Source organism: Asterias amurensis, chromosome 14 (genome assembly GCF_032118995.1).
Source record: "Asterias amurensis chromosome 14, ASM3211899v1".
NCBI lineage: Eukaryota > Metazoa > Echinodermata > Asteroidea > Forcipulatida > Asteriidae > Asterias > Asterias amurensis.
Window position 1 is genome coordinate 4,458,715 of NC_092661.1, and position 24,809 is coordinate 4,483,523.

Here is a 24,809-nt window from a genome sequence, read left to right on the forward strand (position 1 = left end):
ATGACAAATAAATCCGTAGTTCTCGATATCCAAAATTGATATTCTTTTACTGTTTTCTCAAAAAGTAAAGTCCTAGTCAAGTCACAATTCATTGCTGAAAGTTCACGAAGTTACAAGAAGTAAAAAGTCAAAAAAGTAGCAACTCAAGTCCAAATCGAATGACTGGAGTCAACAAGTCAGCTAGCGCTGTTTCCAGAAGTTCCTTGACATTTATAGCTCCAGGGATCTAGAAGTTTGAAATGCCCTCCTACCAGCACCCCTTTTAATATCTGGATTCCAGTTGCAGACAATTTGTCAACAAATCTTTCCCACCCTCGCCAAATGCAAATACATTTTTCATTTCCGCGGCCATAAGCCTTTTTGAGATATGGCCGACACAGTGCTACAACACTATTGGGTTTGGGTAAATTGTCTGGTGTACATGCATCCTTAAAACCAAACAATACACTCCTAGTCCGCCGTACATGTACCTTAAACAGCCAATAAAGGATGATCTCAAAAATATAGATATTACAGTTTTCTAACAGCTCTGCAGTCCATCCAGGAAACATAAAAAATGTATTGAGTCTCTCATACCTCATGTTAAACATGGTAAAAATGGGTTTTTCTCCAGAACGCTCCAAGCCAAATTTCTGAAAAATGTGTGGTCAAACAAGCCCGCGCGACAAAGAAATCGTGACGTCAGTGGCGGCTATTTGGTGTGGAAATGCCAAAGCTGGAGAACTGTGTTCAAAACCAATAGGGGATAATCATCACTGGCGTCCAGGGTCATTATAATAGATAAGCCGTTTTTGACTCACGGCTGAAAAAGCCACACGGCCGGGTGCATTTTTGATTCAAGTTATTTATTACTAAATGCAAATTTTGAGAGTAAAATGATTATTAACCGGTATCTGCGATGTCTATTTGGCCATAGAAAGGTAATAGTTGACATATTGAGATCATCCTTTATTGGCTCTTTAAAAAAGTCTATTGTATCTACCTTAAAAATGCTCAACACCGGAGTCTATTTTCCCTAGAATCTCCTGACAACTTTCCTTCTAATATCTGGAACCTAGTTTGTTTCAGACATTTTGTCAGCAATTATTCCCACCAGGGCCTCTCCAAATTCATACATTTTCCATTTCCCCGGCAATGCTCTTCACTGGCGTGCCTACATTCTTCCGTACAGTCTCCTGGGCTTGCAGATTGCACCAGTGATTTCATTCAAATCAAGCAATCAAAACCCAGCTTGTATAAATGGAGGCATGTTGACACAAAGCCACGGTGTAACAATGGCCTAGTCCTTAATTAACTTGTGACTATCAGTTCTAGATGACTATCTAGATGACACCTTAACTCCCCCCCCCCCTCCCCCCCCCCCCTTGATGGAGAGAGAGTTGTTTTGGGTGTACATGTATTCGTTCTAACTCTGTCAACCTTCAATTGTTCCGTACGAGGGAAGTGGATTAAATGACCTAGATTCTTGACAGTTTAATATCGGCGCCTGTTTGTATAAATTGTTTTTTCGGATCGTGCTATCGTCGGACTCTATTTGTTGTGAATGGGTACACGTAAATAGGTAGCTAAGATGCTTCGGACTTCACATTTAGTCTTGCGATGGTTCACCGTCTGATGAGCAACACTAGGCCAGTGTATAGATGACTTACCAGGGTAGGACAAACATTCTGGTCTGTGTCTTAAAGGCACTGGACACTATTGGTAATTGTCAAAGACCAGTCTTCTCACTTGCTGTATCTCTTAACAATGCATAAAAGAACAAACCTGTGAAAATTTGAGCTCAATTGGTCTTCAAAGTTGCAAGAAATAATGGGGGAAAAAACACCCTTGTCGCACAAATTGTGTGGTTTCAGATGCTTGAATTGAAGACCTCAGATGAGGTCTGGAATTCAGCTGAGTTCTCAAATTCAAATTCAAATATTTTAGTGAGAATTTTTTTTTTTTCTCAGTTTCTTTTACACAATGTTTTTTACTACATGTGTATCAACAGCTCTGCGTTAATTGTTACCAAGTAAGTTTTTTGATTACTTATGTGTCCAGTGCCTTAAGGGTTTGGGTACTTTTTGTACGACAGACTAGTATTCTCACTTGGTGTATCCCAACATGCAAAAAATAACAAACGTGTGAAAATTTTGACTCAACTGATCATCAAAGTTGCAAGATTGCGATTAATGATGTAATAATAGTACTGAACAAACTGCATTCTATAGACGATGTGACCTATGTTTACATTCAAACCGCTCTCTGTTGACAAAACACTATATACGTCATGTTTCGCTGGGCACTGAGTTGCGTAGTTGTAGTAAGATTGCGTACACTTTCTAGCTGGCTGCCAAAACACAAAGGTTTTGCCCGGTGGTATGCGCGCAATCATGTTATGGTTTTCGTGTGATGTCAGAGGTCACATCGTCTATAAACTGCATTCTGTGTTTGCCGTTGTCATGGATGTGAAGTTGCTTGTGTTTCCGTTTCGGCTTCTGGTCATAATCAACAATCACACCAGCCTCAGACGTTGCTACGACGATCAGGCGATCCAACCTCTAGGCTCTGAATTTAATGCGGAACCTCGTGTCGGACCCCAACCGTTGTCCTGTGTGGGTTACCCCCATCGCTATTAATAATCTAATCCACGCATCCTCGCTGCTAGCTAATATCTGGAATCTAGGAACTTTTTTCGTTTGCTCTTGACGTGTCTGGAATTTAAATTTGGACATTAATCCTCTCTCCGCTACCCTTCAGACATAATGTCTGATCCCGTCTTTGAAAATGTGCTTTATAGCGGGAAAAATAGGCAATAATTGGGATTTAGGTATTAAGCTGTTTTAATGAACTACAGGTTTAGGGCCTACATGTGCGTTAAAGGCAGTGGACACTATCTCAAAATAATTATCATCATAAAACCTTTCTTGCGAGTAATGGGGAGAGGTTGATGGTATAAAACATTGTGAGAAGCAGCTCCCTCTGAAGTGACGTAGTTTTTGAGAGAGAAGTAATTTTCCACGAATTTGATTTCGAGACCTCAAGTTTAGAATTTGAGGTCTCAAAATCAAGCATCAGAAAACACACAACTTCGTGTGACAAGGGTGTCTTTTTCTTTCACAGTTATCTCGCAACTCCGACGACCGATTGAGTTCAAATTTTCACAGGTTTGTTATTTTATGCATATGTTGAGATACACCAACTGTGAAGACTAGTCTTTGACAATTACCAATAGTGTCCACTGTCTTTAAGGACACTGGAAACCTTTGGTAAAGGGTCAAAGACCAGTATTTCCACTTGGTGTATCCTAGACTTGATTCAAGTCCCATTATCGTGTGAGAGGTCCCTAAGCTATTACCTCAACTTACTATATAACAACACGTAGCATACACAGTACAGTGCGCACTCGCTGTCAAAATGTGGTCCCGAGAATGGGACTTGACGAAGTCGTTTCTTACTCTGCACGTTGTTATTGGAAAATCTCCCCAAATGGGGAGATGTACAAAACCAATGGGAGCGTGGAAGCGCTGCCCTGCCGGTAAAATATTCATTATACTCTGACATCACAGTAGAAGACGTTGTAAGGCACGCGTCTATACGCGGCACGCACGTGGGGCGGGTAAACTCATTAGCAGGCAAGGGGGGGTGTCGGTGTCATAAGTTGTTTTATTGCACTTCCCAAAATTCAAATTTTTCAAACAAAACTGACCCCAAATGTACGTTACAACGTATTACTTAAATTCAAATGAACATTTAGTGCTTTCTGTTTTATAATCAATTGGTTATTAAAAAATGTATTTCAATCATCAACTAAGTACTTAACCCACAAGTGACAAATGAACTAGTCTTCTTTTTGGGTGCGTTTGATTGGTCAAAACGTATCACGTAACATTGTTACATATTCATAAGTGAATACATTTACATACCAGGCGACTGCGACATCGTCAAGTCCCTGTCCCGCATGCGGAACAGGTTTTTTCTGGGGATGGCACGGGATTGGGACTTGAGTCAAGTCTAGGTGTATCCCCAACAATATGCTTAAAATATCAGGTCTGTGAAAATTTGGAATCAATTGCTCATCAAAGTTGCAAGAGAATAATGAAAGAAAACACACCCTTCTTGAACACGTTTGTGTGCTTGCAGATGTCTAATAAAAGGCTTCAAGTCTGAATTATTTTAATATTTGAGTGAGCATTTACCTGTTTCTCAAAAACTACATGTATGTCACCTTATATAAAGGGAACCATTTCTCACAATGTGTTATACTATCAACAGCTCTCGCCATTGCGTGTCACCAATTAAGTTTTTATGCTGCCAACTATTTTGAGTAATAACCTAAATTCCCTGCTATCCCTGCATAAAATAACAAATGAGTGAACATTTTGACTCAATTGGTCATCAAAGTTGCAAGAGAATAATGGAAAAAAAAAAATGCTTTCAGATGCCTGAGAAAGGCTTCAGGCCTGAAGTCTTTTGATATTTGAGTGAGAAATAACCTCTTTCTCAAAAACTACTTTACTTCACAGGGGGCTGTTTCTCAATGTTTGTTTACTCTCAACAGCTCTCCGATACTTGTTTAAAGGCAGTAATGGACACTATTGGTAATTACTCAAAATTATTTTTATCCTAAAAACTTACTTGGTAACAAGCAATGGAGAGCTGTTGATAGTAAAAAACATTGTGAGAAACGGCTCCCTCTGAAGTAACGTAGTTTTTGAGAAAGAAGTAATTTTCCACGAGTTTGATTTTGAGACCTCAGAATTGGATTTTGAGGTCGCGAACTCAAGCATCTGAAAGCACACAACTTTGTGTTTTTTTCTTCCATTATTATCTCGCAACTTTGACAACCAATTGAGTTCAAATTTACACAGGTTTGTATTTTTTTGCATATGTTGAGATTCACCAAGTGAGAAGACTGGTCTTTGACAGCGACATGTACCAATAGTGTCCAGTGTCTTTAATTTTGTTATTCACCCATACCCAGCATTTTCCTGAGCCTCCCACTGCTTGAACTATCCTGACCTCTATCAGTCAGCCTATAGGTCCTTATATATCCCACTGCCTTTCTCCGATTCCCACAAAAGGTGACAACATTTTCTTTAAAAATAAAACACTTTACCCAAACACAAACGGTCAAGTTTCCATGACGATATTGAATCAACACTGTCCTCTACGTCATCATGATGAAATTAAAACCTCATTGAAGTCGCCCTTCACATCCTGTTTATCTGTTAACGTTCTAGCTCCATGTAGGATTTGCCCCCTGGAGTTTGGAGAAACGACTCCTGATGTTTTTTTTTATATGCGTCAAGTTGCCTTGATATTAATTTAGCTCTGAACATTAAAGGCACTCGGGTGGATCCGCGAAGAGTTAAGACTAGTCTCACCTAATGTCCAGCCTTAAGTTTTTAACATCTCTTAGGACTGTCCTAGAGGACTAATTAATCCTAACTCTTAGGGCAGTGTAGGGACTAGCCCTACTGTATATAGGACTCTTTCTCTGTACATGTACACAGGAACAGAGTCCTAACTATTGAGGCCTGTTTTTGGGGCGGAAAAATTTCACAGCTTCATAACTTAAATCTTACCTGCAACAAGCCACTAATTTCAACAGAATCACATTCCATGGCGGCATACATTTTTCTGCGATGGGTTTTGGTCTTCATATTTCCCGCACAAATCCGTCATTTTTGTGAAATAATGCAGCTTCCAACGTTAAAATATTCCCGTTTCGATCGTTTTCTCACAGTGTTGTCTGTTGTCGTGCGTACGCGTATACATTCGCGTGCAAGACGCATGATGCAAACTTAGACGCATGAATTCTCGCTCACCGTATCTTGACTGCACAGCGTTAACAACACAATTCAAAATTTGTGCGTCTTGCGTACACACGGCAGACTGTGAGAGTACGAACAAAAATGGGAATTCCTTAACGTTGGGAGCTGCATTATTTCATTAAAATTACGGATTTGTGAAGAATATATGACGATCAAAACCCACCGCAGAAAAACATATGCTGCCATGGAATGTGAATCTGTTGAAATTTGTGCTTTCTTGCAGGTAAAATTTGAGTTATGAAGCTGTGAAAATTTTCCGCCCCAGAAATGTACCCTGATGTCCAGGACGTCACTGTAGTACAAAACGAAAGTGTAAGGCCGCCAGGGCTATGTAGGGACTAACAAAACTTGAAGGCACTGGACACTTGTGGTGTCCTGTCAAAGACCAGTCTTCTCACTTGGTGTAGCCTAACATGATTACACGCTTGCATAAAACAACAAATCTGAGAAAATTTGGACTCCATTGGTCATCAAACTTGCAAGAGAATAATGAAAGAAAAAACAAACACCCTTATTGCAATACTTTGTGTGCTTTCAGATGCATAATAAAAGGCTTCAGCTGAGGTATTTTATTATTTGAGTGAGAAATTACCTCTTTCTCAAAAACTACGTTACTTCAGAGGGAGCCGTTTCTCACAATGTTTTATACTATCAACAGCTCCCCATTGCTACTACCAAGTCAGTTTTTATGCTAACAATTATTTTGAGTAATTGCCAATAGTGTCCACTGCCTTTAACTATTCTCTTGCAATCTTCCCTGTGGGTTGTGAAGATGCAGAATCTACTTTGATATTCTTTGCTTAGTATTTGGTTACCTTGTTCTGGGAGGCAGGTGTTGTGACATCTTGAGTATGGTTTTGGGTTTTGTTTCATTTGCCAACCAATCATGGCTCCACCCTGTGAAATAAGTTGTGTGATGCATACCCCGATTAAAGCCCTATTCATACTTCCTGCAAATGCGAATGTGAAGCAAATATTGACGTCACAAGTTGGCCAGCAGGCGATTGGCCATTGTCACTGTGACATTTTGCACACGGATAAATTGATGAACGTAAGCAAATTCAAAACATTAGCAACAGTAAACACACACCGGGGGGAGATGACATCAATTTATAGCAATACAAAGAGGAGAAAGGGGTAAGGGAAGGTGTCCAGAAAAATTATAGCCAATCAAATTTAGATATCAATATAAACCACAAGGGAAACTGGCTAGATAGCTCAGTTGGTAGAGCACCGGCACGTTAAGCCGGAGGTCGTTGGGTCGAATCCCACTCTAGTCAATTCTTTGTTCAACCCAAAAACCAATCAAATTTAGTTACCAATTTGTTAACAATTGGTGGCTTATGAACCAATAAGAGTAAAGTGGTCATCCAGGACAAAGGATGGTTTGTATGAAAGGGAGGATTACTGGACGATAAAAGTGGTAAATGCATTGTGGGGTTTACAAAGCCGGGAAACTTAAAGGAACACGTTGCCTTGGATCGGTCGAGTTGGTCTTTGAAAAGCGTTTGTAACCGTTTGTTATAAAATGCACATGGGTAGAAAGATGTTGTAAAAGTAGAATACAATGATCCACACAAACATGCCTCAAAATTGCGTGGTTTTCCTTTTACCTCGTCGACTAACACGTCGGCCATTTATGGGGGTCAAAATTTTGACTCCCATAAATGGCCGACCATGTTAGTTCGCACAGTAGAAGGAAAACCACGCAATTTCGAGGCAAACTTGTGTGGATCATTGTATTCTACTTTTAAAACATCTTTCCAACCATATGCATTTTATAAAAAACGGTTACAAACGCTTTTGTTTTGACCAACTCGTCCGATCCAAGGCAACGTGTTCCTTTAAAGGACTTCAGATCACATACACAGATAAAAACAAAATGAACAACATGTGCAAAACATTCCGAGGACCTTGTTCCAATTCAGCTTGCTAAAGCAAAACTTCAAAAACTAGGGTTCAGAATTCCCCACAGTTTTGAAACAATCCTGGGGAACACCCTGGAGACATACATGTAGACGGAAAAAGTCTACTCTGTTTTATTTATAAAGACCACCGGCTTTCATTATCGTTAATGACATCAAGTATAGAAAGCAAGACCAAGATGGTACTCTATGATCACAGTTGATTTAATTTGCTTAAGTGCAAACCGAGGAGATGTTTTTTACCAAAGGCATGCTGCAGGACTTAACAAAGCATTGAGCATCAAGTGTTGTTCGCTGAAAAGGTAAAACCTTGTGAAAAGCAACGGCAATGTTCTTTTTCGGATAAAACAAATAACATTACCATTATTTGGCTTAAAGCCATTGGACCCTTTCGGTACAGAAAAAAAAACCAAATAATTCACAGATTTACAAATAACTTACAGGGTTTACAGAAGGTAGTGGTGAAAGACTTCTCTTGAAATATTATTCCATGAAATGCTTTACTTTTTGAGAAAACAGTAAAACAATATAAAATCTCGATATCGAGAATTACGGATTTATTTTAAACACATGTCATGACACGGCGAAACGTGCAGATACATGTACAAGGGTGGGTTTTCCCGTTATTTTCTCCCGACTCCGACGTCCGATTGAGCCTAAATTTTCACAGGTTTGTTATTCTATATAGAAGTTGTGATACACGAAGTGTGGGCCTTGGACAACGAAAGGGTCCAATGGCTTTAACAAGCCTGTGTGCTTTGTTTTTGAAAGGGCAAGGGCACCAAGGCATAAAGGGCACCTATATGAACAGTATGAGCAAATTGTTACTGAAGCATTTTAAGGCATTGACCAGGGGGTATGGAGGCAATCGCCTTTGTTGCCTCCGCGAATTACCAGGCCTGGTTTGAACCTTGCACCAATTGTGGTTATAGACTGCAGTGCTGTGCCACAAGGGTTTTCCAGACCATCCGGTTTTCCTCCCTCGGGAAAAATCAAACACTGATGTGGCTGGCAGCCAGAGGCGCCCTAGTCTTGGTGCAAGACGTTTCTCGTTTCCTTTTCACGTACACCACGACCAATTCACCGACAGCGCGCGCGCCGACTCACCTGACTTTAGTTCACTCACCGCCCCGGAGAAACAGGGCGGTGAGTGGATTATAAGTCAGGTGAGTCGGTGCGCGCGCTGTCGGTGAATTGGTTGCGGTGTGCGTGAAAAGGAAACGAGAAACGTCTTGCACCAAGACTAGAGGTGCCCTTGCATGCCTGCTTCTCGAACACATTGTAGCCGCGCCCTTCGCAATTCAGCTCTTAGCTGCGAGTAAGGATGATTAGCCTCCCTAATTATTATTATTTTATTTATTACTTGCAATCACAAGGTTTTGGGTTTTAATCCAACCAACTAAGCACTGAATTCACATTGGTTATAATTTGTTCTATCGTCTAGTTACTGAATCACAATTTCTTTATTGTGCAATTCATAAACGTACACGTTAAAGACACTGGGACACTATTGGTAATTGTCAAAGACCGGTCTTCTCACTTGGTGTATCTAAACATAATTATGCATACAATAACAAACCTGTGAAAATTTGAGGTTAATCGATCGTTGAAGTTGCGAGATATGAATGAAAGAAAAAAACACCCTTGTCACACAAAGTTGTGTGCTTTCAGATGCTTGATTTTGAGACCTCAAATTCTAAATCTGAGGTCTCAAAATCAAATTCGTGGAAAATTACTTCTTTCTCGAAAACTATGTTACTTCAGAGGGAGCCGTTTCTCACAATGTTTTATACTACCAACCTCTCCCCATCACTCGTTACCAAGTAAGGTTTTATGCTAATAATTTTTTTGAGTAATTACCAATTAGTGTCCGCTGCCTTTAAAGCAATGTTTGTGTGAGAGAGGTTGGCTGTTACCAGCTTGGCGTTGATATCCCCTTGACGGGAAGATCTTTAAAGGCAGTGGACACTATTGCTAATTACTCAAAATAGTTATGATCATAAAACCTTTCTTGAATACGAGTAATGGGGAGAGGTTGATAGTATAAAACATTGTGAAATACCACTCCCTCTGAAGTGACGTAGTTTTCGAGAAAGAAATAATTTTCCACGAATTTGATTTCGAGACCTCAGAGTTAGAATTTGAGGTCTCAAAATCAAGCGTCTGAAAGCACACAGCTTTGTATGACAAGGGTGTTTTTTCTTTCATTATTATCTCGCAACTTCCATGAACAATTGATCTCAAATTTTCACAGGTTTGTTATTTTATGCATATGTTGATATACACCAAGTGAGAAGACTGATCTTTCACAATTACCAACAGTGTCCAGTGTCTTTAAAACATTTGCATTATAATATCTTTGAAATGTCCTGCACAACTCACAAATAGGAGCCGCCACAATTTTGCTTCAATCCTTCATTGTCATTGGGGGTTTGAAGCCAAGCAATCTGTAATTCCTTCTTGGAATTATTCCTAGTGAAACAACTCAATTTCAATAATGAAATGCTTAAGTCAGCCTCTAGAGTGGACAAGTTTTCGCAAGAGTCAGAAGTTTGAGGCACCTCGAACAGCAGCTTAAGCTTGTTTGTGTGACAAATGTTTTAAAAAGACTAGGACAGAATTACAGAAAAAAAGGAAAATAAAATAAAAAATACAATGAAAATTGTTATTTATTTCACAAAAAGATTAGAGGCAGTGGACACTATTGGTGATTACTCAAAATATTTATTAGCATAAAACCTTTCTTGGTGACTAGTAATGGGGAGAGGTTGATGGTATAAAACATTGTGAGAAACGGCTCCCTCTGAAGTGCCATAGTTTTCGAGAAAGAAGTATATTTCCACTAATTTGATTTCGAGATCTCAGATTTAGAACTTGAGGTCTCGAAATCAACCATCAAAACACACGCAACTTTGTGTAACAAGGTTGTTTTCTTCTTTCATTATTATCTCACAACTTTGATGACCAATTGAGCTCAAATTTCCACAGGTTAGTTATGTTATGCATATTTTGAGATACACCAACTGGGAAGGCTAGTCCTTGACATTTACCAACACTGTCCACTGCCTTTAAACTGCATTTAGTATTATCTACAATGCGTTGGATTTGAAAACAAAATATTCTCATTACCCGAACTTAAGTAACAATCCAGATAAACTTTTTTTTTTTAAATTACGATGTCTCTGTTCTATAATCAAATAATAAAAAATAAAAAATAAAAACTCATTTTTCTCCCCTTTTTCTGTCGACAGAAAGCCCCTCAGAATACCTGGCCGACTTCAACTATCGTATTTCTCCTCAACAACCTTCTGGAGAAGCCATGCACTGCATTGATAAAGGTTCGTATGGGTTCAACAAATGTCATTATATTTACAAATCAGGTGTAATCAAACAATTCAAGTAGTTAAAGGGTGGCTGTAGTGTTTTTTTTTTTTTTTTTATTTAAACGATAAAACATGACTTTTTAAACCTGATTTTTTATTTTTTTTTTTCATTTAATGCGCAAGTATTTTAAAAATGGTTTTCAAGAGATTAGGGGAACCCACCCTGCCCCTAAAAGGGAGCCCTCATGTGACGTCATGTCGGGAACCCGAGCCGTCGGGAACCCTGGCTGTGTGCATATAGAGACATGTGCACTGTGTGGCCTGGTACCTAGGCGCGTGTAGTTAGGGACCAGACACTTTTTGCCAAAGATATGTTTAAATTCCCGACGAGACGTCGATGGTAGGGGGGCGGTAACAATCCACAAAAGGGGGGGCATGCTTATTCGCTAATTACGCTAGCCTTGCTCAAGGCAGTCGCATTATTCGCTCCGAAAAGACGCAGCTGTAAACCCACCCGCCGTATACCCTGTGCATGGTGTGTGCGATCACACCGAATGACCAACCCGTATACACACTGTCACATCGCACGAATACTGTTCACACAAGTCATCGCACTCGTACACCACTAACCGCATGCGGAGGCCGTCAGGCCGACAGCCTTGTCGGATCTGTATCTTCCCGTTTTAATGTGTTGTATTGAAAAAATTCCAATAGTGGACGAAATTGGGGGGGCTCGAGGATATGCTAGTATGCAGCTCATGAATATGTATATCGTTCGTCAGACCTATCAGACAACACAGGATGTGAGGCAAATGAATTATTCATTTTGACGTCCAATCACGCACTTCCCTTATCACGACCTTTGGACCCTATCATGCGTCCGTGGTGGTGGTGTGTGAGGTAAACATGTCTCGTCTTTCGCGGGCATTATGGTAATGAGCTGACCGTGGGAACTCTTCGCTTATTATAGTAATGAGGTCAGTGGCTTCAACACAGATCCTACAAGGCTGTCGGCCTGACGGCCTCCGCATGCGGATAGTGTACGGGGGCATCATGTCGTGCGATGTTACGCACAGTGAATACGGGTGGGTTTTACGCACAGTGAATACGGGTGGGTTTTTATACAGCGGCGGTCTTTTTTCGGAGTGAACAATTCGACTGCCTTGAGCAAGGCTATAATTACGCAGGTGAGATATGTCGGGGGAAAAAACAAAACACATTTTATTGATGTTCAATACATATATCAGAAATAATTGACAGCAAAATTAACTGTTTTATTTTAATTCACTGCAGCATCCCTTTAATGCTTGTACGGCTATTTCTAAATATTAATATATGTAGAGGATAAAATATAATGGTAAACTTTAATCGTTACCTGATATCACTTGGAAGTTACCAAAAGCTGCTTATACAACACTTGGACCTAATTTCATGGAGCTACTTAAAGGCAGTGGACACTATTGGTAATTACTCAAAATAATTATCAGCATAAAACCTCACTTGGTAACGAATAGTTGATAATATAAAACATTGTGAGAAACGGCTACCTCTGAAGTGACATACTTTTCGAGAAAGAAGTAATTTTCCACGAATTTGATTTCGAGACCTCAAGTTTAGAATTTGAGGTCTCAAAATCAAGCATCTAAAAGCACACAACTTAGTGTGACAAGGGTGTCTTTTTCTTTCACAGTTATCTCGCAACTCCGACTACCAATTGAGCTCAAACTTTCACAGGTTCATTATTTTATGCATATGTTGATATACACCAAGTGAGAAGTGTCCACTGTCTTTAACCACAAACACTAGCTATTTTTTAAGCAAAACAAAATAATGCTTACCAGGGAAAAACGTTACCAGCTAAAATACCAAGTCATGTGTATTATTTGTGACTGGTATGCTGCTTAATTAGTTTTGCTTACCAGATATTTCTAAGAAACTTTTTCGGTTTAATTTCCATAAATCTTATTTAAGAATACTTAACAGGACAACAAAACTAACCGAAGCGTCAAATTTTGACTGCTTATATGATTATGTACATCACAATAGAAACCGCAGACGTGCAAAACACAAAATAAAATTACCCTTGTTTTTTTTTATTGTATTCCAGTCCGAACTAGTCCAGGACCGTTCAAGATGTAAAATTTGATTTTTACCAAGACAAATTTCTGAATCGGGAAAGAAATTAACCCAATGAGTCCACTGTTTTCTTTTTATGCCTTGATGCCCTTGACTGCTTATTTATAAACGTATTTTGATAATTTTCTGGGGTCTGAAGCGTAAATTCATTCAAAAGCAATCATCACAGACAAATAAACATTCAAATGGCATTGATCATCCCAACATGATATAATTTTTTGTGAATAGAAATTCAGGTCCCTATGGGTTGATTTAACAAATATGATAAAGAAAAGAGGGTTTCAAAAAAAAATCCATTACCATCAACATTCAAGCATCCACTGTAACAGGAAATGTTGTTCTTTACTTTTGGCAAAGTTGTTGGAAATTATCAATTAATTTGGGGCCTGAATAATTAAATAAAAAATAAAGCAAAGAAAAAATTACTTTTGAAACTGAGACCTCCTAAGATTAATGTGCTTGCAATTAATTAACTGAGCTACATGTATCTATTGTGTGGTCCTGTTATTTGTTCAATAACACTGTTTAAAGGCAGTGGACACTATTGGTAATTACTCAAAATAATTATTGGCATCAAACCTTTCTTTTTGACGAGTCATAGGGAGATGGTGATGGTATAAAACACTGTGAGAAACGGCTCCCTCTGAAGTAACATAGTTTTTGAGAAAGAAGTAATTTTCCACGAATTTGATTTCGAGACCTCAGATTTAGAATTTGAGGTCTCGAAAAAGAAGTAATTTTCCATGAATTTGGTTTCGAGACCTCAGATTTAGAATTTGAGGTCTCGAAATCAACCATCTAAACGCACACTCACTTCGTGTGACAAGGGTGTTTTTTCTTTCATTGTTATCTCGCAATATCGAAGACCAATTGAGCTCAAATTTTCACAGGTTTGTTATTTTATGCATATGTTGAGATACACCAACTGGGAAGGCTAGTCTTTGACGATTACCAATAGTGTCCAATATCTTTAAGGGTGCCAGTCAGAGGCCATACAACCATTAACAGATTAAGCTCGGTTCATACTTCCTGCAAATGCCAATGCGAATGTGGCGCAAATTTTGACATCACATGGCTGTTTTCGCAACAAATGTTTCGCAGGAGTTGAGCACAGCTCGATTGTTGCGAATTATTTGTTGCGAATTTGTGACGCCAAAATTCACATCGCATTGCATTTGGAGGAGGTTTGAACCAAGCTTTAACTGCCGTTTAGCCAGGGATCACACCGGGGTTTACGATATAACATTGAATGAGGGTGCAGAGGGATCACCTTTTTAAATTCATTGTGATTGATTTAGCTTAGGGCGCTACATATTTGGTAGCACAGGCTGCATACTCCCCAGGAAGCTGATATGATTTAAGGAATGAATTAATTGGCCAAGTGACCAGGGGTACTAATGTTGGAAGCGCTTTGAGATGCCCTTCTGGTGTACATTGTAGTGATGTACATTATTATGTTGTAGACATTACGATTGGAATACAATAAAGTCACCCAAGCGTGTCAGTGGCTGGACTGTGCGAGCGGGCCAGCCACGAGGCAGTCTTGAGCCAGCTGCTAACCTTGTAAGACGTTTCATCCTCTACACTTTTATCCAGCCTAGACTCAGGGCCCAACCAATAGCCAAGTGCTATACTACAACATGTATAAAGCGCTGTAGAAAAAAACAGTTGTTATAATTATAGAGTGTTCATGTGCTTAAGCAGCTCTATGCAATTGGGTCCTGGGGCGAAGGTAAGAAATCTGCCGGGACGGCTTTAACTTCTTCTTAAGCTGAGTGTATCGGGGGGACCTCTTGTTCTTGACTTAATTTTTGATTATTTTTTACTTTGGATTGTTTTTGAAACAGTCGCTCTGCAGTGAGCGTGACCCGTTGAAAGTTGACCTCCTCCTACCGAATGGTCAGAGCATCTCCAGCCTAATACTCGCTCAGGGACTTGCGGAAACGGACGACCTCAACGAGATGGACTCACACAACCCTCGCAAAGATGATGATGACGTTACCATGACAACCACCAATCAGCTGATTGAACGTAGCAGCAACGGTTGTATGGCGGGACCGGATGTCAAATACCAACCGATGACTTTGCCTGGAATAGGGGTGGACTTTGCTGTGTCGGTGACGCATATCGACCAACCGGATTTGGTAAATATAGTAATTTGTGGACTGGGCCCAATTTCATAGAGCTGCTAAGCACAAAAATTTGCTTAGTATGAAATTGTTGCCTTGATAAAAACAGGATCACCAACCCAATTTCCACGTGATTTTCAGGATGAGCAAACAACAGCTGAATATCAGCAAAAAGCAAAATGCAACAAATGGATATTTGGTTGGTACAATGTAATTCTGTTTTTATCAAGGAAGAAATTTCATGCTAAGCAAATTTTCGTGCTTAACCTTTGTGAATAACCTTTGTTTAAGTCATGCTATTGTTTATGCCACCTACAGTAGTTGTGTTAATTGATTGATTGTTCCATCAACTCTGGGTTTTTTTCTGGTATATTTGAAGTTTGAATAAATTGAGTTGTATACCTCCACATCTGTTGAAACAAAACTAAAGGAATAAAGGGGTAACGACGAGTTCTTCAACGGCCGTTTAAAGCCGGCAGGGTCGGCGGCCGTGTGTTCGGCTCCGGCCTTTATCGAATGGCAACGACCCTGCAAGGTTTTAAACGGATGTTTAAGAACGAGTCACTACTCTTTTATTCCCATTCATAAATGCCTTTTTGTTAAAAAAACTTTAAAAAATACAGTTGTAGACACTTTAACCATTGAAACTTCGAGGTTTGAAATATTTTTTTCAAAAATTTGTGAAGAATCTGTTCGATGCGCATGGGTTGTGTGTACGCTTGCGCGCTTAGATAGCTATGAAATGCGTTTCGCGTGATAATTTTGCGTGCCCGACACGCGGAAGCCAGCTTGTTATAAACAGCTCCAGCTGGTCATTATCAAAGGTTTAAACACCCCCAGGTGACGCGCTCTCCACCAATAGGAGTAGAGAAACTGTTTGGGTTATTTATGAATATAATAACAATAGTAATACAATTTGAAAAAAGGCACAATTTAATCTACATTGTGACAAAGGTGGGAACTGAAAACCCAATCCATATCTAATGCCCCCCGTGTGATTTGAACCAGGGTCCTAGAGTTGAACGGAACTGAAAACCTAATCCACTTCAATGCCCCAGCAGCCCCCCCCCCCCCCCCCCCCCCCCCCCGGTGTGATTCGCACCTGGGTCTAAGAGGTTGAAGCTAACGAAAGATATCACTACACCAACCTGACCACCATGTTTGTTATCAACTTTACAGATGTTTATTTGTCCCTGGGCGGAGGAGCCACACCTGAAGGACGCCACCCAGGCGGAGATGTACCGACAGCTTGTCAAACTCCAAAGTATCTGCGAAGGTCTGAATGAGATGGCGTCAAGCCTACCGGGTGTCGTTGAACCCAAACCAGGTAAGGACAAGAATTTAATGTTAAATTTGCATTTGGGATAGGACATATTCATTGGTCAGGTCTGATACTTCATAGAGTGATTAATGTGATTGGCTCCATGCCCGCTGGTCATTGCCTTGGTGCCCTTGAAGTGCTCCAGTGGTAATTTACAAGCTCCTCATAGGGTGCCCTTTACCAAGGAGAAAATGCCTTGGTGCCCTTGCCCTTTCAAAAACAAACATACAGGCCTGATTTGTTCTTATGATAGGTACATGTACAGTATGCAGAGTTTTGACAGCCCATCGATGTAGCGCCTTGTCAGGTTTTGCTGTGGCGCATTTTGTAGCCAACTGTAGGGGACCACTTCATAGGGCTACTTATAAGAACAAAATGACTAGGCACAACAACTTATTGAAACATCACATCAACTTGTTAAATGAAGACAATGAGGAGATTTCTGTTTTAAATCACCACAAAATCAGGTAGGGACTGGAAATTTGATCCACGGGCTCCGGTCAGGGGTTCCAACCAGGGTTCTTAAAGGTGATTACCATGGAAAATCACTTTCACCTATCGGGGTGTTTGAGCTCGAACCCAGGGTTTCTGCTTGTTTTCACCAATACTCATACTCTCCAGCTTTGCCATGTTTGCCGAGATGTACAAATGTAGAACAAAGAGCCCTTCAAACAGTTTTATTCAACGTACTGAATCTCTTTGGGACTCCCTGCCTGGTGCAAGTTGCCCTCCATCCTACAGTCTAGACTGTTTTTGAGGAATATCAAGTGTTACCTCTAGCCCCCTGAGTTAATTTTAATCTTAAATGCATTCTTCTGGTAGCCCCTTACCATGAATGGCTTTTAGCTTTGCCCGAGGCAACCTTGCATACAGGAAAAGTGCACCAACTCAAAAGCCCTGAAACATTTCTCATTTCATCCTGACTCTTCTCCAAGCTAGCCTGTCTGGGTTTTTTTATTAATTGCAAGCTAACGTCATCAGTAACAATGTATTGTCCCTGAATTTTGTTTTTCAGCTTTCCCTCGGATTGTTCACCATTGTATAATCTTTGCCCAAAGCAGTTTTGTTATAATCTTTTTTTTTTACAGGTTTTGCACTTTTAAAAGTCAACTATGAGATGAACAATTTGAATCTTTAAGTGTCTCATTTTGGTGTACACTTGTTCTTCTTTACACGAGTACATGTATGATGCACGAAAGTTAGTTTTATTGTAACTTATTTTGTTTTATTTGTGGTCAACGACTTCAAGCAATGACGACAATGTATTTAATCATAAATTTTGTTATAGGTTTTGCACTTTTAAAGATCAACTACGAAATGGGCAATTTTAATCTCTCCTTGGGCAATTTTAATCTCTCCATAGTGGTAGTGCATGATTTTGGTAAAAAAAAATCTTCTTTATAATAGACAAACGAAGGTGAACTGTTATAAAACTTGTTTTGTCGAACTTTGTGGTCAACAACTGCCAGCAGTAGTTTTATTATTTTCTTTTACAGGTTTTACACTTTTAAGTCAACAATAAGATGACAATTTTAATCTGCTTAGTTTATCTATACATGGTTACCTGTATCTGTATTATTGAGCCGACAAACAATGTCTCAAGACACATCACCTCAGCTTAATTATGCGCATTGTGTTGACGGAAGGGCTACTGTGCCTGATTTTGTTCCTCTTCTTTATAATGGACAAAAGTTAATTTTAACTTGTTTTGTAGAGCTTTGTGGTAAACAACTTCGAGCATTAATGAAAAGATATTAAATCCAAATCCGACTTAAAACTCATTTCCTGGGTCAGAGTGTCATCATATCCACGTACCCAGGTGTTTTTATTCGTGGAAAATATCTTTATATCCAAAATACCCCCGTAGAATTACGTCTTGATTTCCTTGAGGAGTTTCCATCATGTCCATGAAGACAATAACAAGGAAAGGAGCAGCCAGCGACCGGTCATCTTTCTCCTTTTCCTGTCTTTTTATTATGTCCGAGGCAGAAAAACCCCTGTGGGTATTTTGTTGAAATATCAGTGGGTTGAAAACTACCCAATCTGTTGTTCTGGACTGCCGGACAAAAGGCCAACAGGTGAATTTAAAAAGAAGGTACACGCTTGGTAATCAATCTTAAAGGAACACGTTGCCTTGGATCGGACGAGTTGGTCTATTAAAAGCGTTTGAAACAGTTTGTTATGAAATGCATATGGTTAGAAAGATGTTTTAAAAGTAGAATATAATGATCCACACAAGTATCACTCGAAATTGCACGGTTTTCCTTTTACGTCGCGAACTATCACGGTCGGCCATTTATGGGAGTCAAAATTTTGACTCCCATAAATGGCCGACCGTGTTAGTCGACAGGGTAAAAAGAAAACCACGCAGTTTCGAGGCATATTTGTGTAGATCATTGTATTCTACTTTTACAATATCGTTCTAACCATATACATTTTACAACAAACGGTTACAGAACGCTTTTCAAAGACCAACTCGACCGATCCAAGGCAACGTGTTCCTTTAAAAAGGGCAATAACAAACTGTTTATTTTTTTTGTAAATGAGATATTGCCCACCTCACAAGGCTGGACGACCACTTCACCATTGTTACGTTTATTTTTTACATTTGGTGGCAGTGATGGGATTTGAACCCAACGACATCAGGGCGAGGGCTACACTTAACTAATTGTGGGTTCTGACCCAAAATCAACTTTAAAGGCTGTACTCCTGGGGCTGAAACAGGGTTAGCATGGGTCACAGTCCGTAAGGATAGGCATGGGTTCCATCAACTACATGCATGTAGGAGCCAGGTTGGTATAATAATAATAATGAAAGCATTTATATAGCGCCCCACAAAGAACGGAGCCCTTTACAATATACAAAGAAACAAACAATGCAATGACAAAGATACAAAAACAGTACAAGCAAAAAAAAAAAAGAAGCCAGACTAAACAATTAAATTGGTTTCTAGCATATTTTTGAACCGTTCCAGTGTGTTGGCTTCCCGGATGTGACGGGGAAGGGAATTCCAGAGCCGGGGAGCAGCGGCTTGAAAGGCATGATCTCCCACGCGTGATTTAGTTTTACTCATGTGAAGAAGTGTTTTGTCGTACGATGAGCGGGTTGCATAGGCGGATGATTTGAAAGAAATGAGTTCTTGAAGATATGAAGGTGCTGCAGAGTGAATACATTTGAAAAACAATGACGAGAAGTTTGAAATTAATCCGGGCTCGAGCAGAATGCACTACATGTACATGTACCTTCCCAAGCCTACAGCAGCTTTCAATAGTACAAAGTATAAAACATGTTATGATACAAGTCTATTCATATTCCAATATTACACTGTGGATAGAAAGGTCTGTTCTCGGTCACCCAACATATTTTGAGCGTTCCTGGATGTTCCTAAATTCCCTCGAGTGTATACAATCTGCTTTAGGTGGGAAAGGTGGAGTTAAAGGATTTGGATACCTTTTCAAAATGTCCATGGATTTACATTAAATTTACAGGGTTTGAAGATAATGATAGTGGCAAGCTTCCCTTCAAATATTACTTACTGAGGTGCTGTAGTTTTTCAGAAATGAGTAAAACAATGTCATGAAAATGCGTTTGTAAATGATTAAAATAATTTTCGTCTCGTGAGACGAAAATTATTTTCATGACTTTGTTTTACTCATTTCCCAAAAACTACAGCACCTCAGCACGTAATATTTTCAGGGAAGCTTTCTACTATCATTATCTTCAAACTGTGTAAGTTTAGTGTAAATCTGTGGACATTGTGTTTTTTGTCCTACAAAAGTTACATAGACCCTTTAACCATTTCTTTTTTAGGATTAGGCAACTCATTTTCAAGTTGGTCGTGCATGTGGGATTATTTTCAGTTATGAAAATGTTCAAGTTAACAATTTTTTCTTTCTTTTTGGGATTATACAAATCATTTTCAAGTTCACCGTGTGTGTGGGATTATTTTCAGTTACATTGGGAAATGTAGAGATAAAAACAAAACATTCTTGTGGATTAAACAAATCAGTTTCAAGTTAGCCATGCCTGCAGGATTATTATAAAGCAACTTTTTTTCATACACATAAATAATTTGTTTGATTAATGAAACTTCATTTGGCCACCCATGTACACGTGTATGAGGACTTTCTAATGAGATTTGCATGTTTTTTTAAAAGACAGTGGACACTATTGGTAATTGTCAAAGCCCAGTCTTCTCACTTGGTGTATATCACCATATGCATAAAATAACAAACCTGTGAAAATTTGAGCTCAATTGGTCGTCGAAGTTGCGAGATAACAATGACAGAAAAAACACCCTTGTCACACAAAGTTGTGTGCTTTCAGATGCTTGATTTTGAGACCTCAAATTCTAAATCTGAGGTCTCGAAATCAAATTCGTGGAAAATTACTTCTTTCTCGAAAACTACGTCACTTCAGAGGGAGCTGTTTCTCACAATGTTTTACACTATCATCCTCTCCCCATTACTCGTAATCAAGAAAGTTTTATGATAAAAAATACTTTGAGTAATTACCAATAGTGTCCACTGCCTTTAAACTTGGATCTGACCAAGTGTAAGACATACATTACATGTGTATGTTGATCTATTTATAAGGATTCAGTGGTTTCAGTGTAGAGTCGGTCACTGCTCTGATTGGTTCTTGTGATCAGGTGATTGGAGAATTGTGATCGGAGGGCTCAGGGTTATTGTGTCTGTTGCCCATTGTGCAAGATAATGAACACATTTTAAAATTTCCCTGATTATGGAAACTTTGTCCATGTTATGTTGAACTGGACTTTTTCTTCCGCTGCCACCGAGAAAGTTATCGTAACTGGCTTGGGTGTAATTCTAGGCATGCGTTCCCACCTGGACTTATATTCTGTGATGCGCACATAGCGTTTAATAACAGCGTGGTCGCGGTGTTCATAGTGTGGAGCTCCCCCATTTATTTATTTTTCGTCCTTGATGAAATACTGTGGTTGCGCGAAAGTCTTTCGCGACCTTCTTAGGCCTGCTAGTTTTAACAGGGAGGGACCGTCCCAATTGCATTCATTTTTTGTCATTCTACAGAAAAGTTGCATTACTTAAAAAAAAAAAAAAGTCCAATGGCGGAACACGGCTTCAGATGAATATATATTGGCAGCTCTGGTGCAACCATGGGTAACTCTCGTTTTCGGGAGGAGTGCTGGCTCTGAAAAGAGCTGTGCCCAATTTCATGGCTCTGCTTACCGTAAGCACAGAATCGGCGCTTATGAAAGCAGGGAATTCTGTGCTTACGGCAAGCGTATTTCACGAGTTAGCAGCGAATTTGGGCTTCTGCGCGTGCGTACTCCACGTTACTAGACATTCTACGCTTACAAGGCTAGCGCAGAAATTCGGCGCTTGCACATAAGTGGGGAATCATGATTGTAAGCGCAGAATTGGGCGGTAAGCAGAGCCATGAAATTGAACCCTGATGGGGTCTCGATGCTTTAAACACAATACTTTACTCATCTTCTGGAGAGTGCTGAAGTAAATACTTCTGGGGTCTCTGCCGGTACTCTTTCAAGTCACTGCTGGTTGATAATTTGAGTTTGTGCAGATAATATTCCCATCATTTCCACTACTCTAGGATCTATTATTCCGGTGCATGCACACGCTCCCACACACCAAGGCTGAAAAACAGCAATTCTTATATTGAGACAGTCCACCCCTGGGAAATCTTGGGGAACAGTTTCTTGCATCCAGCGACTTTCCACCCATGGACAATCATTTATATTGATTTGGGTTGGGGGGGGGGGGGGGGCAGACGGTTTTGTGAAACGATGAGTTCAAACACCATGGTTTTTAAAACTTTATTGGCCACGTTAAGAAGATAGAGAGACCCTTTCTATATTAAAGGTAGAGTCATATAATGTAGATTTGTTTCCATCATTATATTACTGACTTATAGGGAAACTTATTATGAGAGGTACAATAATAATCACTTGTGAAAGTTTTGTCTACTCGTACTTGCCCCCCAAAAAACTCAGCAAAACTAAGTTTTTCACAAGAACGTTGAACTGCATCTCTGGCCGGACATTGCGGACTTTCCCCATCCGTTTTCTGTTGTCCCTTTCCTTTTAAAATTTTCTGTTCAAACATTATCCGGGTGCACCCCACAATTCCCAAAGAATCCTCCAATGGTACTGTACAGTTTCTATAAAAAAAATCGCACCACAATAATAATATCAAAGTCTGAAATAGGGCATGTATCTACCAAGAAGTTACTGAAGGCGCTGAAATGTCTATCTTGAAAGCAAATTGTTTTTGCAAACAAACAATAACCCTCAGAACTGATTTATGTATAAAGTGTTTCTCATGTTCAAATCTTTTGTGGTGAAAAATTATCAAAACTAAGTGTGTACTCATAAATGCACTTTTCTATTGTTGAACATCAAATATGGCCTTTGATGATGTTTATAATAATAATAATAATAGCCAGTTTTTATATTGAGCTTTTCACACCCGGAGGGCGTCCTAAAGTGCTTCACATTCTTATCTCTGATCACTAGGCCTTAATTCACTCCTTAAACCATCTCAGCTCCCTGGTGGGGAGTATGCAGCCTGTGCAACATTAATATGCGCTACTCGGCTAAATCAATCACAAGAACCATCTCTGCCCTCACTGGTGCATTGACGGCAGATGAGTGCTTTCTTTAAGCTGTCAAGCAGGAAATGTTGTTTTGCACAAATATAAGCTGGTAACTGTTCTAACCAATGTACGGTGCATAGCATTTTAATGGGTAACCTGTTCTTGCTAAGCAAGTTGTTTTCAGCTAATTTCAGTGCTGAACACTTTGATGAAATGTTGGGTATGGTACATGGTAGAGAGTCGTTTGGCAGAAAACAATACTGTGACATTAGTCTCAAGTCGATGGAACTGCTTTAAACACTGTAGGTGCCTGTTAGTGTCAGTGCAATAGTTACATGTATGTAATAAGCGAAGACTTTTGCAGTTGCTGCTTCTTTGCTCTCTAAAGGGTTAAAATAACGACATCCGTAAAGGAAAAGAAAACAAAATACAACCAAAAATTAAAGTTATGGTCTTACTCCATAATTCCAGAAGCTTTTGCAGAATCCTCTGTCGAGAGTTAACCGAAATATGAAGAAAACGAAAGATGATAGATCTAGTTCTACCAAGCTCTCCTTCCGGACCACTATTTCTCTGGCTGTCAACTTATTTACCTCTTTATGAAGACATCTCAAATTTAAACCGGATGCTATAAAGGAGGTTACCATAGTACCGCTCTAATCAAAAATGAATTTGTTCCTCATCACTTCGGTCTTCGTACAGGTTCTCTTTACGCAATCATCTTTTCATTTCATCCATTTTTAAAAGCTCTAATTTCAGCCGGTCCGTCTCCCGTGAGGGGTAACCCAACGCTTGAAATCACTCCCACCCGGAAACTCAAACACACTTTGCTTCGCATTGCTACTTAATCGGAGACGGACTTCAGTCTCACTGACGCATCCGAAAACATTTTTATGCTTTTTTCTATTTTTTTGTCGGTCGTTGAAGAGGAATATCACGATCATCGGCTGTTATTTCAATTATTTACTTTATGCATCGTGCCGGTTATTGAACTGACAGAATCTTTCAGGCCTTGAATTTCATCTTTAAAAAGGCAAGGCTTTAGTTAAAGTTATGATATATTTTCCGGATGATGTTTGTCTTTGTACCCATACATGTACATGTTTTGTATGTAAGTCAGTGTTGTGGTAGTCTGTTGGTGTATTTGTTTGTTTTGTTCGTCTTTTGTCTGTCCGTAGGTATGGGAACAAAAGCTTTGCTTCACCCTATGCCTAGATGTTGTCCTGTTTGTCATTATCTACTCAACTTCGGTGTAAATTGTTATTGTCTTTACTTCATCTGTGGTTTGCCATTATTTATTCATTACCATGTATATTAACTTTAATGATGTACACAAATGTAACTTTATGGCAACATTGAAATAAATGTATTGAAATGAATGACAACAGTTCCCATTAAAATTCTAAGTGTCGGAAAAAAAAAAAAAAAAAAAAACAAGGCCACCTTCATTTTGCAAAGGGTATTTCCATTGGAAAATCTTAAAAGTCAAAGGGGAACTTTTAAAGGGGCACCAAGGCCAAGACCAGGGGCAGCAGCAGTGGCACTGGCCTGCGTGTTATTCCCGG

General features: G+C 39.5%; 1 protein-coding gene across 2 annotated transcripts in view; it reads left to right on the forward strand.

The window, feature by feature from the left end:
* The window catches only part of LOC139946718 (RING finger protein 17-like), a 227,792-nt gene that overhangs the window by 87,283 nt on the left and 115,700 nt on the right, over positions 1-24,809 (forward strand). For both annotated transcript variants that reach the window (XM_071944371.1, XM_071944372.1), the window contains exons 30-32: positions 10,993-11,079; positions 15,048-15,344; positions 16,509-16,656. In XM_071944371.1, the coding sequence (XP_071800472.1) occupies positions 10,993-11,079; positions 15,048-15,344; positions 16,509-16,656 (532 nt within the window). The remainder of the gene's footprint in view (positions 1-10,992; positions 11,080-15,047; positions 15,345-16,508; positions 16,657-24,809) is intronic.